The 18,480-nt window shown below is 36.9% G+C and overlaps 1 protein-coding gene and 1 long non-coding RNA gene across 3 annotated transcripts in view; one reads left to right on the top strand and one right to left on the bottom strand.

The window, feature by feature from the left end:
- The window catches only part of LOC126815827 (acetylcholine receptor subunit alpha-L1), an 84,158-nt gene that overhangs the window by 5,755 nt on the left and 59,923 nt on the right, over positions 1-18,480 (bottom strand). The window contains exons 2-3 of the mRNA XM_050541800.1: positions 15,323-15,465; positions 14,246-14,290 (exon numbers count right to left, since the gene is read on the bottom strand). Coding sequence (XP_050397757.1) covers positions 14,246-14,290; positions 15,323-15,465 — 188 coding nt within the window. The remainder of the gene's footprint in view (positions 1-14,245; positions 14,291-15,322; positions 15,466-18,480) is intronic.
- LOC126815836 (uncharacterized) lies at positions 4,039-13,098 on the top strand. Of its 2 annotated transcripts, XR_007678077.2 has the most exons (4): positions 4,039-4,301; positions 9,784-9,916; positions 11,444-11,532; positions 11,974-13,098. It is a non-coding gene; the product is annotated as an uncharacterized LOC126815836 (long non-coding RNA). The 2 variants fall into 2 exon arrangements; XR_008787536.1 differs by lacking the exons at positions 11,444-11,532; positions 11,974-13,098 and adding an exon at positions 10,844-10,924 and having other exon boundaries at positions 4,051-4,301.

The raw sequence follows: 18,480 nt of genomic DNA, 5'->3' as shown, positions 1-18,480 counted from the left end.
CTGACACAAACATATTATAGATATTGATTATTACCAACACACGATATTTACAGTTTAATCTAAGTTTATTATGACAGCACATAATGGCACGAAATGATATGTTGTCACTGCAGAAGAAATAATTTCAGTATAAATAATTCAGCCCTAAAAAAAGCCGGTGTATTAATTTGATTCATCTATAACGAATCACTTAAATGCAATAGAATATTGTTAACATATTATGATAAGTTGTGACTAAAGGTTGTAATTAATTTGCTAATATTATAGCGCCAGAAAAAATACAGTTTGTGTATTGATTTTGAATTATCAATAAGTAATCGATATAATGTGTAAGAATCTTTTATTAAATATCGCGGGGATCGAATCGTTCGGTTATTCATGGGAATTATTCTTAATTTAGCGGACTGGTATAAATATATACCGTTCATATCTATGTACATTGTCCATACATGTGGGATGATAGTCTTTAATTAGTGCGTAGGTGTTTAGAACAAAGTGTATAGTTGAAATGTCAATATCAATATATTATCAAAACCAGCTAGGATCAATAAGTTCACTGCATCTAAATAATAGTTCTTATTTTATACCATAGACAATTTTATGAAAGTTATTGAGCACTTCCTCACACTGGTTAGTAACGCCATATCTATTCAGGTGACAGCATTCTTTGAAAACTACCAAACGACACATTTAAACGGAGCAATTGTGTCATTGTGTTCAAGGCATCTGTTCCAGACAGTATTATCCCGAACGATTTAAAAGTCTAATTGTTCGCCAGATGGCTTTTGTGTTTCTGCTACGTAGTTAGAAAACAAGAATTATGGGGCAATCTAATCAAGTATATCCTTCAAATTGGCACATTAATACCAAAGGTGGAAAGGGTTTAGAAAAACAGTAATAAGCTCAAATAACGTTGTCATGCATTCTAAATTTTGTTTTGGTTTAATCTTAAGATCGAGATGGGGAGATATGTAGCACAAAGTTCTTACTCTTAGTCATATACATATCCATAATTACTCCTTTCGTGCGTTATAACAAAACCCTTCAATTTATGTACTGAGCAAGAAAAATATTATCAGAAAACTCGACGATATTCCGTAATAAGAATTCCCGACGTAAGAGATTAACGGTAGGTCTATTAGAGATGTCATATGATTGATAAACGCGATCCAAGGCTTTGACAACTACTGAAACTATTCAATAACGACAGAAGGATACGGACTACAACTAAACTAACAAAGCCACTGATGTTTTACGGAGAGAGAGAGAGAGAGAGAGAGAGAGAAAAAAAAGAGAGAGAGAGAGAGATGGGGTTTAACACCCACTCGACACAAACTAGTTCATTTCGGGACTAACATATGGTTTATTTTTTTTATTTCAATAATTGGCTTGTGCGTAGGGGTCTTTAGCAGTGGGAGGAAACCGGAGGACCCGGAGAAAACCCACGAGGTTGGGCAGGCGACCCTACTCCTTGTCACGTACAACAGGGGATTCGAAACCACGCCAATTGACTCAATGCCAGGCCTTATGATACAGCGCGCACGTGCTAACCATTCGGCCATCCAACCACCCGATGTTTTACAGACCACATACAGAAACCGAAAGGCTTCAGCACCATTTAATTAAATGCACATTTGGAAAGAGTAATTCTGCGAATGCAGGTTTATCCACTTGCAAAAAGCAGTGTATAATCTGATTGAACCCATCAACTTCTTTTTATTTGTGCTTAAGCCTAGCTCACCACCCGCCGTGCCTGCCACTACGAGGAACATTTATTCTACACTGAAAAAACACTTGTGTTGGATCTCAACACAAGTACTTGTGTTGAAACTAATCTACACAAGTTGTGTGTTGTTTTGCATTGCATTAACACAAACTTGTGTCGATTTATAAAATCTTGTGTTTTTTTCATATCATTAACACAAGTAATGTGTACCTTCCAAGATTTGTTTTCTTTTTAAAAAAAAAACTCCATACAAAGTCTGAATTCGGGAGTCGTCAAGTTTTAAGAAAAGTAATAAAGGGCTTAATTCACATCTCGAAAATCACATGCTGTTCTTCACTGGAAGGGTGTGAGTACCAATTAATCAGACAATTGCCAGACAGACTTGAATGTTAATTGATGTTAAGTTGTCTGTAAAGTTAAAATGTCTGTCTTTTTTTATTGACCCAATAAACTGATAGATCATATGAATATATAGTGTACATGTGATTTTCAGCACCCTGGTGTTTTCGAAAATTGATTCAATGTACAATGAACAAAAAAAATGAGTAAAACTCTTAATAATGTAATTGGTTGATGTAATCGAAATTGGACAGTATTGGTTAACTGAAAAGTAACCAATCAAATTTAATTGATCATCCACGTGTATCTCATAATCGACTTATTGATATAATGGTTCTCCAAGTTATCTATACTTTTTGTCTGCGATATCACTTCGGTGGAAGCGGACGTAAAATACAACTAACTAAGAAGAAGTATCTATACTTTAGTCATTGCGACAAATTCTTTCTTTGATATTATATCAGCGACATTCGGTTAGATAGATGTAGTGAAGTTAGCATCAACAGGGTGCTTTAGCCGTGATATTTTAAAAAAAATTATAATGGTCACATAGAATACCAGACCGCAGGTTTGTAAATTTTTACAAAAAATAAAACCGTGTATTTAATTTAGCATGTATATATTGCTTCTATGTATATAATAATTCGTTCGGTTAAAACAGTCAGATTTAGAACTACTGCCACTGACTGCACCGGAAGTCTATTTATATAATGGCGCCACAAAGAAAATTTTTTTGATGTGTTCTAAAAGTGTTCCGCTAATTCAGCAATCTAATGAATCTGTCTTAATTTTTCTGAAATCGTGCTTAATATTATTAGCTAATCGGCGCTACACCGTTGTTCAAATACTTATAATTGCAAGAAACCCCCGACTAGGACCAGCAGGTAAGAATCTGTCTTGATTTTATAGTAATACCCGGTTGCAATTATTGGCCGCCATCTTTGATTTTTATAGACGTTCGGCAAAAGGAGAAATGTATATCCAGACATGGACTATAGCTAGATACTAACTTTTGTGTTAGTTGTTTAGTTGAAATGTAATCTTATTTCTGTAAAAGAAAAAAACAACAACAAACAAATCAGCCTTTTTTTTATATCAATGTCATCAATGTGTAGGCCTAATATTAGACTTTCAATGATTCACTAGTTTCTCTACAGTTTCGTTATTTTTTTTTCCAGTCATTGATGTTAGCATGTATTACACAAAGAAAAACAGGTAACAGAATTTCATTTCCTTTTAATATATTTTTTTAATAATGGCCAATAATTGTTATTGTATGTAACACGAAAAGTATTTATCTCTGTAGAGAGAGGGCGAGTAAATGGGGTTTAAAGTTCACTAAATTCACTTGACACAAACTATGCCATTCATTTCCTTGTATTAAATTGGTCGAATCAAGTAGGTCCATGCTATATATATGTCCTAGAATCAAGTAGGACAGGTAGTCTTCTTCCGCCCTTTTTCTGAATACTGTCTCATTCTATTGCCATCTGTGTATGTTGTGTTATATTAATTCTGCATAATTAACTCTAGTTAACCCAGTTAACTCTATAATAATAAATGAATTTAATATATAAATAAATAAATAAAATATAAATAAACTAATAATATATTTGTAGTTTAATATGTTTTATCTTATCATTACAGGCAAAGCATGAAGCCAAAGGAAATGTTTTTACCAAGGCATGTTCCTCAATAGCGGAGAGAGTTTTATCCAGTGTCGGTTCTGCAGAAGAACCCATTCATAGCAGACCACCCATTGCAGCACTTGTAAGGTCGCTATAAATAACCCGACAGACTCTGCGACCAAAAGATCCCACTAACGTGTCGTCAAGCGTAAGTACTCATGCAATTAAATACCCATGTATATAAGAATTTATTAACATGTAATTAAATGTACAATTTTATTTATTTATTAACATGTACTTAAATGTACTTTTTTATTTATTTTTTGTTTTAGCTTGACGAAGATTTCATCGATCATAGTGCACCGGGATTTTATCAAAAAAGAGTAAAAGTTGGGGAAAGGTGCCATCACATTTTTTGTACTGATAGACAGATGCAACTACTCGCACGCGCAAAAACTTGGTATATGGATGCAACTTTTCGGGTGGTGAACAAGCCATGGTCTCAGCTGTTTTCCATACACGCCTTCATTAAGACTGGAGAGACCACCCGACAGTTACCATTGGTGTTTTGTGTAATGTCGGGTAAAAGCCAAGACGACTATTATAAGGTAAATAGCACTTACTGATTGAATTACTATTAATAGTAAAAAAGGACTATTATTTGGGACCTTGAAATTGTCACAAATGGGTCGCACTAACAGCGACATTTGTTTCAGGCATATTTGTTTCATCGGTGACACGTCTGGTGTCATGTGAATGCAACGACAACAGCCTGGTTGATTGATTTGTTGATTGGAGTTCAGATGTCTACATTAAAATCGACCACTTTCAGGTTGCCGTATTCACGGCCAGGCAAGACCGACTTGAAATTTCTAGAAATTTTTCTGGGGGAGACAGGCCCCAACAAATCCCCCGACGGTGCGTTTCACGACTTTGGCGCAAGACGGTGACCTTGAAGAGACGTCGAAAACCATTTAATAGACATAGTAAAAGTCATATCTTACGAGATTATCGCTGGTCTTGTCAGAAAATGCTATTTTATATATGACCAGTTTGTGTTTGAAAAATTTAATTATTTATTCTCCCACCATTAAAGCACACTAATTACGAAATATCGCTCTCAGAAACTTCATGGTTTCTTTTGCAATTTGTTTGGGGTAAGACGTTATATAAATAATATCAATCTGTCTACCACACAAATTTAACAGATACAAATGCATGTTATTCCACAGGTAGACAGACAGGGCCTCCTTTGAAGGGACTCAGTGAAGGGAACGCGGTTGGTTTAGAGTTTGTCTGACCCCTTTGAATATTTGCGTCTCATCTCCAATGAAAACAATCATGTTGCTCTCATGCTGTTCTCAACCAGAATCAAACATATATCGTACCTGAGATTTGTTAGCATGTTCCACACAACCCAACATTTATCGGCACCGGGATTAAGGGTGTATATCTTTGTTTCTAACGCTTATTGGGAATACGCCACGGAAACTACAATAAAAACTTATTTACAAAAACATTCTAAAGAGGGAAAACTGACATATTTCAAGCTTTACTGTATTTAAAGAAATAATTTAAATCAGCCGGCTGAAACCCCGTCTCCGCTATTTGTTCAGTCATTCTTTAGGTATAGTGCCAGTTTCAACCGACAATGATATTGCAAACAAGTGTCCAATCTATAAAAGCATACATTCCTACAAAATGTTTCTTTAGTCAAGTGAAACAATAAATACATAACTATGCGAGGGTGTGGTGAGTAAATTCGTGGTAACGTGAATAGGCTAATGTGACATAGAACAAGGTCACATTGATGTTGACAAATACGTAAGACGATATGAACATCAACTAAAAAGATATGCATATATGCAGCATAGATAATTAAAACTTCTATTCAAGTTAAACCAACTGTATCTATTTATTTAAGTCTTACGTCGAGCTGAATACATTTTATGATTTATTTTCATCTATTGGTGGTTAACAGTGTGTAACTAAAAACTAAAATTGGATCTTATTATTGCCAATGATATAATGTACATGTAATAGCAAGTGTATATATATTTTTTGTTCAGTCTGTACACAGTAACATATCTGAGAACCATATTATTATCATTTCTGCCCAAGGCTCCCTGTGCCTTATAGTTAGCAGTGATACAAGGCAATTACCAATTTTCCATGTTCTTTGCCTGAAGAAATAAAATAATAAAAGTCAAGTTTTTATTATTATGCAAGTGGAAAAATACAATTATTCATAGTATGATTTGAATAAACACAACTGTTTTGAAGTTGGAATTATTATTTGTCTAAGATGACTGGGCATTTACAAATTGAAATAGCTACTCTTCAATAAGAAAATACATTAATATTTTTCCCAATTCACCTGGATTTTATTGTAGGTCTTTGTACGTGAAATAGCTTTATTTAACGTCCGCTACCACCGAAGTGATATTGCAGAAAATTAACAAATTCGGATTCCCTTTTAAAGGAAATTGACTTCACTATTGCTGGATTGTATTATATAGGTCATGTCAGTTTTTTTTCAAAATGGCGCCCAGAACACAAAACAAACATTGCAATTCAGGGCTGACTGGTGTCGAGGCTGTATCCTAAGAATGATTTTTTGAATATTTAATCACACAGAAACACAAGTATGCACATGCAGTTATGATATAATATTAAATTAGCTTACCTCAAATACCTCGAAATATACTGTTTGGTCAGTTTGTCCGCCCGCCATATTTCTATTAGTCACACATCCTTCGGCCAATTAAAATGGACGTATATTTTGTTTTAACCGAAACGAAAAATTTGCGTTATAAATAGTAAACGAGCTTGATTGACAGACCACTGCTAATGTTTTTTCGTGAAACGGTATAACACACGGCCGCCATTCTCGATGATTGACAACTCACATTTTTCCTCATCCACCAAAGAACCGTTAGGTTTCTTTGAACATACTGTAATAACATTGGGATTATCAGTTAATCAGCTTTAATTATCCCGCTTTGATCGTTGCCATTTCTTATATTTTCCACAAAAAAACTTTGCCTTGTACGCACTAATTTATCAATTGGTATTGCCATCTACGACAAACATGTCAACGTGCAGCTCACGGATTATCGTTAACAATTTCTAGGGGCTTGTAAAAAAAGATTGCATGTCGTGTAAATATTTATTTTGTTTTTTGTGTAGGTCATTTTCAAATAAATTCATCAGCATATTATTCGTTTTAAATAAATATAAAACTTTTATGAGAAACGATGATTATCAAAGAACCGTAAGTGCAACTAATGTTTTATCGTTTGGTTGAGCCTTTTACCAACCACGTGTTTCATGTTAATAAATATTTTCTTTCGTGTTTTGTTTGAATTGGCCTATTTCTAATAAATTATCCCGAGTCTCAAACGTCGTTAACCCGAGTCCCAAACGACGTATACCGGAGTCCCAAATGTCGTGGTCATATTTTTTTGAGTCCCAAATGACGCGAGTCCCAAATGATGTGAGTCCCAAATGACATGTAATCAACCTAGAGTTGTTGTTAGTGTTTGTCGGATAGATCCTTTATACTTACTGGCGCTAGGTAATTTCGAGGCTAATATTGTTCAATTTTATTTGAATGATTTGCTTGCGCGTACCGTAGGAGTGTATTAGAAACAGTGTTTGCGCAGGTTCGAGAACGGCTGAAGAACATGAAAACACTTTCATGAGTCTCGAACATGAGAGAACGGTATCCAATGGTAACAAGATGAATTAAATTCATACAATCTGTTACGATAACTTGTTTAGTATTTACTTCGCTATTAAGCATAATTTTGATAAATTATGACACCGTTTTACTCCTTTTCAATTCTTTGGATGACGATTACATCACCTTTTGATACGCTCTCGTCCGTAGGTTTGTCCATCGTCTACAGAACTGATTATTTTAAAATTGATATGTTGTTTATTTTAATGAGATGAATCCTATTTAATTTCAATAATTTCTGTTAGTTTCTTCTGGAGTTATGGCCCTTGTTTCACTTTGTGAAATTCATTTGAATCTTTTAAATTAGTGAAACGAAGACGTCTATTAAATTTCTGCGATTTCTGTGAATTATGTCTAGAGTTGTGGCCCTTGTTTCACTTTGTCGAACCTTGTGAACGCACGAACAACAAAATTATCATCCGATTTGTATGAAAATTGTATGCATTATTTAAATTAGTAAAACACAAAACAAAAAAATCTGTCAAATTTCAACAATTAAGGCCCTTGTTTCAGTTTGTAGAACCTTTGTAAACCCACAAACGACAAAAGTTATAATCTTGTATGAAATTTTCTTGTAAATGCCCAAATTACCTACAAAAGAATGAATATGCGACAATCCCTGTTGACTGCGCAAACGATTAAACTGCTGTGGGCATATGTTTCGTTGCCTGGCAACCTAACTTACTTCATGTTATACTGGCCACATACTACATCCAATTTTCGAACGGTATTAAACTTCTAAATTAATAAATGCACCCATGATGCTGTTTTCTCAGCAGTTATCGATGCGTCGACCTTTGTAAACCCACAAACGACGAAAATTATAATCTTGTATGAAATTTTCTTGTAAATGCCCACATTACCTACAAAAGAATGAATATGCGACAATCCCTGTTGACTGCGCAAACGATTAAACTGCTGTGGGCATATGTTTCGTTGCCTGGCAACCTAACTTACTTGATGTTATACTGGCCACATACTACATCTAATTTTCGAACAGTATTAAACTTTTAGATTAATAAATGCACCCATGATGCTGTTTTCTCAGCAGTTATCAATACGTCGACCATGTTTGTTCTCCCTCACACCAGCTATGAAGTAGTGTGGGATTTGAGAACGGGAATGTGTTCGTGAACGTTCTCTGCACCGGAACACTGTTTCGAATACACCCTAGGGGTATTTAGGAAAGGGAGGAAACCGGAGGACCCGGAGAAAACCCACAAGGCTGGACAGGCGACCCTATTCCTAGTCACATTCAAGTGGGGAATCACATAATAATGGCCTATTTCAAATAAGATATTTGCATATAAAGAAAGAAGGCTTACAGCCTCTTTCAAATGTGATATTTGCATATAAAGAAAGTACAAACTTAAATCGTCAGTGCTGGATAAACTAGCCAAAGGATTTGGCTGAATCAATTGGCGCTAAACTTCACCTAGTTTATCCACTGACATACGCCCGAATCAAACATGTTTGATATATTTGGCCAAATTGTATTTGAGTGGTGTGTCCGCTTCGCCGAAGCATTCGTCTGATTTTAGAATTCATTAGCCAATCACCACTCATTCATATCGAGTGGGTATCGCAAACTAGCAGTCGAACTGTGACACGGGTGCTACAGCCAACAAATTCCAACTACCATACTATCGGCTTAAATGCACGCCAATGGGACCTCAGGTTTTGTGTTCCATTGAAACGACTAGAAATGAAATGAAATGGGGTTTAACGTCCTACTGTTTTGCTCCGAACTGGGCTAATGAAGACAGGCATACACCACACAGTGTGCTATGAGGGAAATTTTGCCCGGACAGCGGCACTGCGGTGTATCGAATTCCAACTGTCAAGGGATCTTTTACGTGCACGCCAACGTGTACACGGGACCTCGTTTTTTCATTTCATCCGAATGACTAGACAGCTGTCCTTGTCAGGCCCTCCGTCTTGCATCACTGACAAGGGGGAACCACGCCGGGAAATCTGGGTGAACTTTCTCGGCCAATGCAGGGATCGAACACCCGACCTCCAGGCTAGCGAGCCAGCGTCTTACCCACTTAGCCACCATGACGACTAGGCATGGAATCCATGCTGAAAAATTCAAATGAGCTTTCTCGTTCACTGGGAGCGAACCCGCAACCTCCCGGGTACCAAGCCAGTGCCTTTCACACTAAGCCACATGACTCTCTTCTAATTACTGTGACAGTCCAGTCACATGACAATCAAGGGTTATTAAAACAGATTTTCAAGGCTTGGGTAAGATCTTCGGGATTCAAATGGTTTTAGATATCACACAGTTTGTATATGGTAAGGTATCTTAAACAGTTTATTACATGTCACATATTCATATTTTTCAGTTTCCATATTAGATGCCATAGCAAATCAAAGATCATATAATAAAATAAGTCAAAAAACCCAAATATGGAAAAAGAAAGAGCTGAAGAAATGGTGATTTGAGCACCTATGCTTTCTCATAGGTGTTTTTGGAGGGTGAGTGTTCAATTCTAATAGAAAAGATTGTTGTTATGGTATTTTAGAATCTCACCATAATGTGTTTGGCACAATATATCCCGGTTGGAGCTGATGTGACATAAACCTCCATTTCATTTCATTGTTTTGAAATTTAAAATTCAGTTTAGTATAGTAAATTTGTACACGTACATGTATGTACACAAACAGAATCTTACTTATGTCCAGATACATGTAGATATGACTGTCTCATCTGTGGGGGACCACGGTGGCCAAGTGGGTTAGACACTGACTCGCATATTTTAAGGTCGCGGGTTTGCAGTAAGACATTGCAGTACGGAGGACTGGGCTAATGAAGTTGGGCATATGCCATACAGTGTGCTACGAGAGAAATTTTGCCGGGTACCGTGACCTTAAGGCCTTCTCTTGTATCAAATTCTAACTGCCAGGGGATCTTTTACATGCACACCAATGTGTACACGGGACCACGTTTTTTTGTTCAATCTGAATGACTAGACAGCTGTCCTTGTCAGGCCCTCCGTCCTGCATCACTAACAAGAGGAAACCACGCCGGAAAATCTGGGTGAACTTTCTCGGCCAATGCAGGGATCGAACACCTGACCACCAGGCTAGCGAGCCAGCGTCTTACCCACTTAGCCACCATGACGACTAGACAGGGAATCCATGCTGAAAAATCCAAATGAGCTTTCTCGGTCAACACTGGGAGCGAACCCGCAACCTCCCGGGTAGCAAGCCAGTGCCTTACACACTACAGCCACATGGCTCTCTTTTAATTACTGTGACTCTCCAGTCACATGACAAACAAGGGTTATTAAAACAGATTTTCATGGTTTAGGTAAGATCTTCGGGATTAAAATGGTTTTAGATATCACACAGTTTGTATATGGTAAGGTATCTAATTACATGTCACATATTCATATTTTTCAGTTTCCATATTAGATGCCATAGCAAATCAAAGATCATATAATAAAATAAGTCAAAAAACCCAAATATGGGAAAAGAAAGAGCACATGTATGTGCACAGACAGAATCTTACTTATGTCCAGATACATGTAGATATGACTATCTCATCTGTGGGGACCCATGGTGACCAAGTGGGTTAGACACTGGTTTGCATCTTTTAAGGTCGCGGGTTTGCAGTAAGACGATGCAGTACGGGGGGCCTTACAAGGACAGCTGTCTAGTCGTTCAGATTGAACAAAAAAACGTGGTCCCGTGTACACATTGGCGTGCATGTAAAAGAGCCCCTGGCAGTTAGAATTTGATACAAGAGTAGGCCTTAGGGTCACGGTACCCGGCAAAATTTCTCTCGTGGCACACTGTATGGCATATGCCCAACCTCATTAGCCCAGTCGAAGCTGAACAGTAGGACGCCAAACCCCATTTCATTTCATTTTTTCATTTTGTCTCATCTGTGACAAAGCAAACCAACACATTACAATACAATTTAATTAAATTAAAACTTTCGTCTATTTAAATATTGAATCGATTTAAGTCAACTAAAACATAGTATGTTCTTTTTCTCAGTTAACTACATCAGAAAGATCAAGACAGTTGGAAATGGCTATTCATATTATGGAAACTTTTTCTCACAGAGCTTGATAATCAGGTAAAATGTAAGTAACATACATATTTGTATTTTTAATCATCAACTAGTTCTATACACTTGATTGGTAATCTAGTTATTCTTCTTGGGGCAATGCCTAGGACTCTCCTATTCAAGTCTTGGCATTCTTGATTTTTGACAATCACATCCATTGATTTTCTTAAAGTTGTGATAGACCCTATGTGTATTTTTACAGTAAATAGCAGTATAAAAATGGACAATATTTTACTTTTCAAATAGATTTTAATAGGTAATATCCAATTTGTTGTCGATGGAAATAAAATATAATAATCTGCCTGGGTCTGTTACTGGACAAGACACAATAAGTGTTACCCAAAGATGAAACAAAATAGAGACTCAGTCTCAATGTGGCAAAATAAATTGTTTATTTAAACATTGTGAACCATAAATAGTAAGAAAGTATTCTTATTGCCTACTTTTTATTTTTTAGGCTGGAAGATTATTTGATGTATGATAACAACAAGAGATCCCAAGCATCAATTTATTTTATAATTCTGGAAAAGAATGCATTTGACCCAATTTTTGAATATTTTTTTTTGTTTTTACTGTTAAATATTCATCCCAAACACAATTAGATTTTAATTCTCTACAGAAATTTATGTATAATATAGAATGTAAAGTGACATATAAATCACTTAGAATTTGGTCGGAAATCATAAAGTATTTAATAGGCATAGTCTAGAAACCAAATGTAGATCAAATATACCCAGAATTACAAAAAACCTTGACCTACATTAAGGTGACTTTCCCTTGCTTATGAAATGAAATAGGGTTTAATATCCTACTTTTCTGTGTTATTATGGTGATTCTGCCCTACAACCTACTCTTATATCAAATATTTCAACTGTCACGGGTTGTTTAAAGGGAATCCAGGAGGGCCGAATGGTTAACACACGCACATTGGATCAGAAGGGTCTGTCATTGAGTCAGATAATTCAATTGTCAAGGGTTCTTTAAAGTAAACGCAGTGGGGGTAGTTTCAATTCTGGGCTTATACCCAATTATCCCTTGCCATGTCCTACACTACTGACGTGTGGGAACTATGTCGGAAAATCCAGTTGAAATTTCTCGGCCAATGCACTCACTGAACCACAGTGGCTCCTCCTTGCTTTTGACTTGTGATTATTTATATATATTTTGTACATATTATTTAATGTTTGCGATTTTCTCTGATATTTTTTTATTTTTCAATCCTGTAATCTTGATGCTTTGCTCCTTTTATGTACAAAATATTCATTTTGTTTGAGGAAAAGGTTCTACATCATTTTATTACTCCTGCAAAATAGTGCATTTTTCTTTTGTTAGTTTTCTGTGTATGCTAGTTATTTCTAGATGCCTCACAAATCACTTGTAATATGACTTTGTAGCACTTTTCAGTTTCTGAAAGTATTTCAATTTAGTGCATAATTAATCTAATTAGGGCTTGGTTTGGATGTTATTAAATTTAGATATATTTGAATTATATATTTTTGGGGTATGGGGTAGGGATCTTTCTTTTCTCAGTTCTTGTTTTCGGGTAAAGAAAAAATTAAATAGCTATTTTGTATTTTGTGATGTGGGGGGGGGGCAAAGTACAACAAAATTTTTGAGACAAACGTGAGACAAACGTGTCACTTTCGTGTGTTCGGCACTGTAGAAGATCGCAGACTGGCCGCAGAGACTGTTGGTCCTTCACCCGGTTTCTTTCGACTGGTCTGCGAGTTTCCAAATCCTACGACCTGTGTTTGTCAAAACACGTACGGTGGATTATGGCCTAGGCTTTAGATATTTAGATATTGTTCAGATTAAAGATACATTATGGGAGATTAGATAAAGAGCTGGCAGTTCTCACTATAATAGTTAAAAGCTAGATAATGTAAAGGCAATTTGCTGAAAATTTCAGTCAAATTGATCCACCCTGAACCGAGATTTTAGCGATTGAATATTCGGCCCAGCCTCGATCATCATTACTAAAGTCGGTACAATAAAAAATATATATTCTCGATTATTTATTTCATGATTAAATTATAAATGAAAGTTCGGCAGCAAATCGGATCTTAATCCAATAAATATCGCGGACTAACGATGACATTTGGATAACATTTCAGGCCAAAAGAAAGACCCGCAAGAGATTTAGCTCTTGCATAATGCATGTTTAAGTAAACAAAAACATGCCTGAGAATTATATTGTTGTATTATCTACGACAAGCTAATCGCTGTGAAATAAAATAAATGACCTTCGAGAATTTTCTTGTTAAAATTGCAGATGCTCATGGGATGACGAAGACGTTTCTTGGTGGAGTAAATGACAAAATATTTTTTATTTGATACAATATTTGACACAGGAGAATTTTTAAATACCACCTGCCTCCACCACATACCCTTCCCATCAGATATCGTATATAGAATGATGGTTCGTAAAACACGTTTTATAAGCAAGACCTTATATTATCTGGGAGTTGTATGGTGGTCTCTGCGTAATCACCAATCAAGTACATAGGTACAATAACATATACAGGTACCAGTTTGTTTCTCTCCTTTATAATCGTGTTGATTGGCGTTTGTGTGCTGGCTGCGGCACCTTCTGTGCAACCAACCTTACCAATAGCAGTGGCTTATCATATAAAGGTGTACACCGTTTGAAATGTATTACTGCAACTCAGTGCACTGGCACACTTATATGGAACCCTGTAGAAACTATTTTTTGCTAGTTGAGTACTTACCATGTTTAACCAGCCACTAGTTGTTAAAACTTGATTCCTCATGTCCTGTAAAATATATACGGTAACAATGTATTTAAATATAATACAGAAAATAAATGTTCATACATATAGATCATCGCATAATCAGTGAAACATAGACTAATTTGTCCAGACCATTATTCAATACCGTAGAAGTCGAGACACTTTCTGTCGGAGCGATCGCAAACACGATCGTTGCAGCTGAATCTGAGCCAGTTTCTACCGGGGGAACGCGATATAAGCGGGAACTACTGTTGTATTCGAAGCAGGACAGTTTGGGCAGGGGCGATCGTAATATTTAGTGGGGTCACAATGTGAGCTGGACTAATTTATTGTCTTCTTATAACCAGTATGTTTAACCCAGATAACTCTATAATTTAAAGATACATTATGGAAGATTAGACAACGAGCTGTCAGTTCTCCTATAATAGTTAAATAATAGATAATGTAACGGCGATAGACTGGAAATATCAGCAAATTACTTAACTTTAAGTCGAGAAACATTCATTTTAATAACATTATAGCCTCGAATGTCATTGTTACCGTTATAACGATAATAAACAAAGTCCCGATTATCCACTTTTGCGGTTAATCGCCAATAGCTGTTGAACGGTAAATCGGATTCAAATCAATGAAAATCGAAAGCATCGAGCATTGATTATGGTCTTGCCATGTTATCAAATGTCTAATTGATAGTCTATATAACATTTTATGTCTAAAGAGAGGCCTGCAATAGGAAGATTTAGCCCCTGCATAGTGTAGGTTTAAGTAGATTTAATAAAGCGAATGGAATTTTGTCAGCTGTAGTTTATCTTATGGTTAACTGTACCGACAGTGGAACGCAAAAACAATTATATTTTAACACAAGATTTATCTATAGACGTAAACATTCAATGAAGAGCGATAAATTAGTATAATAAAATCCAGTGAAATGAACAAATTTTGACTAGGTGTTTTAGTGCATATGGGGAATAAGTGGGGATCCCATATATTAATTTTAAACCATATAAATTGTTCCTGGCTCAAACCACCCGATAGGAATTTAAATATACAACTCACCAGATCATGTATCATCAGGAGAAACATAGATATTTTTACATTTACAGCTTTAGATTGGTTATAAACTGGGGGAATAACTCTCCGATATTTTCTAAATAAATCTGCGTGGAGGCGACTTACGTCATCAATATTGGCTGCAAAAACTAGAAATAAAAAAAAGTTGATAAATGGGAAAATAGTTGAATAGGATAAATAGATTTTTACAAGTAATTACTCGTGTATGTGGAAATCTCTGGTAATAAATTGTGGGATTTGATGAATTCTCATATTATTGTTGTAAAAAAGAAGAGTCTTTACAACTAATTCTTTGTTTATTCGTTATTTTTTATGGTTAACAATCTAGAATCTATGATTTATTATTGACTAAATATTTTTTGCATCTTCATTGCTTTGCACTGATATAAAATGTTTTTACACACTTAATTAAACTCTATTAACATTATGTTTCAATTTAATTTAATTTAGCTTTATATTGAATTTGTCCTCCGCCTGTCAAAGAAAGCAGGCAACTATATTTAATTGAGTTTGTTTGACTGTTCGCCTGTCTGTCCGTTACAGTTTTGGCAACACATTAACGTCTTAGTGTGCTGGAATGTTGGGATTGAATCGGGAGGGAGTGCGGGGCTGATCTGCTAACACCACAAAATCTAAGAAAAGTCACATGATCGCAAATGATTTATAAAATGGTGGCGTACAGTAAAGTTAAGAAAATTGCCATAGTTATGATTCTCTTGTTTAGTTGAGGGGTTGGATGGCCGAATGGTTAGCACGTGCGCGCTGTATCATAAAGCCCGTCATTGAGTCAACTGGCGTGGTTTCGAAGTAGGGTCGCCTGTCCAATCTCTTGGCTTTTCTCCGGGTCCTCCGGTTTCCTCCCACTGCTAAAGACCCCTACGTGCAAGCAAATTATTGAAATAAAATTAAAACCATATGTTAGTCCCGAAATGACCTAGTTTGTGTCGAGTGGACGTTAAACCCCATTTCTCTTTCTCCCCCCCCCCTCTCTCTCTCTCTCTCTCTCTCTCGATCTCGTGTTTAGTTAGTTTACTGTTTTATCGCCACCTATTGTATACTATTCAAAAAAAGTAGGGGATATTTGATTTTGGGGGCATAATACTAAAATATGCAAATGACTACGAAAAAAGTCACTATAGAACCTAACAGAAGAAACATTTCCAATTACATGTGACGCCCAAACGCACCAATAGCTACCGCATGGAATGCAGGTGATGCTTGGGATCATCATGGGGGTCCAACCCAAGATTTGCACGACTCTGACTTTGAATGTTACAGTCATTGTGGCATTGAATTCCAGGGTGGAAACATCAGTTTAATTGTTTTAGTGACCAGAAAACAAATTTTGATATGCGTCGGCTTACCCAAAATGAAAGGTTACGTGCCCTTGGCATGCTACAGATCGGCACAACACAGGCGGTTGTGGCGCGGACGATGAATGTTTCTCAGTCTGTCATAAGCAGGCTATGGTCCAGATACCGTGATACACAATCTGTACAGGACAGACCACGCTCAGGTCGACCAAGGGCGACAACTCAAGCCCAGGATCGATTTATCCGTACCTTGGCCTTGAGAAATCGTGTCATCACAGCAAATCAGATCAGCGCTCGTCTTCAAACAGACACTGGTGTGAGAGTGAGTGGCCAGACGATTCGGAATCGACTGCATAGGGGTCACCTTCGCGCCCGACGTCCTCGCGTGATCCCTTGTTTGAGAGATCATCACATTCAGGCAAGACGTCGTTGGTGTAGGGATCGTCAACACTGGGATAATCGACGCTGGAGCAATGTGATGTTTTCAGATGAGTCAAGGTTCACTGTTGATTTTTTGGACAGACGTAGGAGGGTGTGGCGTCGTCGAAACGAGCGCTTCCAAGACGTTAACGTCATCAGACATGATCGATTTGGGGGTGGTTCTGTTATGGTGTGGGGAGGCATCACTGTTGCTGGAAGAACGGCTTTACATGTTGTTGCAGGGCGTGTTACAGGCCAGTACTACCGGGACAACATCTTGGCAGTCCATGTTGTGCCGTTCGCACGACGTCATGGCCGCCGTTTCATCTTCCATGATGACAACGCAAGATGTCACAGGGCCAGGATCGTTACAGGTTACCTCCAACAACAGAACATCACCACATTACCTTGGCCAGCACTGAGTCCCGACCTCTCCCCCATCGAGCATGTCTGGGACATGCTTGGACAGAGGTTACGTCAACGTCAACAACGTCCTGCCAATGTCCAAGAACTTGCTGCTGCGTTGCAACAGGAATGGGACAATCTGGACCAAAATGACCTTAGACGTCTCATTAGGAGTATGCCACGTCGGATCAATGCTTGTTTGGCAAACAGAGGAGGATTTACCCGTTACTGACTTGGTTGTGATGCTGTGGTAACTTTGCTGTTTGACCCCGGGTATCATTTTACCCTTATAATGGTCAGTCTGTGCCTTACTTAGTCTAACGATCATTTGGAATAAATCGATGAATGTGAACTTCATTTCATTTTGTCATTTGTTTCTTCGTCAGTTTCATTAGGTGACTTTAATAACACTTAAAAATCAAATATCCCCTACTTTTTTTGAATAGTATATTAGTGTGCGCCAGGTATGTGGACTTTTGAACCACGTCATTAAAGGTAATGTTCTATATTTCACCTAGTGCATGTCTGTCTGTGACCTTCCAATACCTTGAAATAACTACCAACAATAGAATTAAAAGATCTGGATCGTCTAGACTGGACAACAAGTTCTCTGCATAAAAGTGAATTAAAAATTCTTAAATGTATCTGATTTGAAGAGTATCACGACATCAAAACATTAGGTGTACATATTTAATATAGTTTTCAATCACGTATATCTGCTAATTATATTATAACTGATCAATGACTGATATTAAATATAGATAAATACCCAGCATTTGAAGAATGGCAATCTGATTAAAACACAGATCTATATTTCGTTTCGTTTTTTATACTTCCGATGGCTTACACTACATGAAGATCTGACAAGTTGTATGCGATGGTCGTGTCAGGGGTCGTACGAGGGGCTTTTCTCCCTATGACGTCAGACATTGATTAATCAATCAGCGTTGGCGTTTCTAGTAGTTCACCAACAGTTTCGTGCATAGCACGCCAAGAAATCGCCGT

The sequence above is a fragment of the Patella vulgata genome, chromosome 3 (assembly GCF_932274485.2).
Source record: "Patella vulgata chromosome 3, xgPatVulg1.2, whole genome shotgun sequence".
NCBI classification, from domain to species: Eukaryota; Metazoa; Mollusca; class Gastropoda; family Patellidae; genus Patella; species Patella vulgata.
Note: the sequence above shows the minus strand (reverse complement) of the source record. Positions and strands in the feature narration are given on the sequence as shown.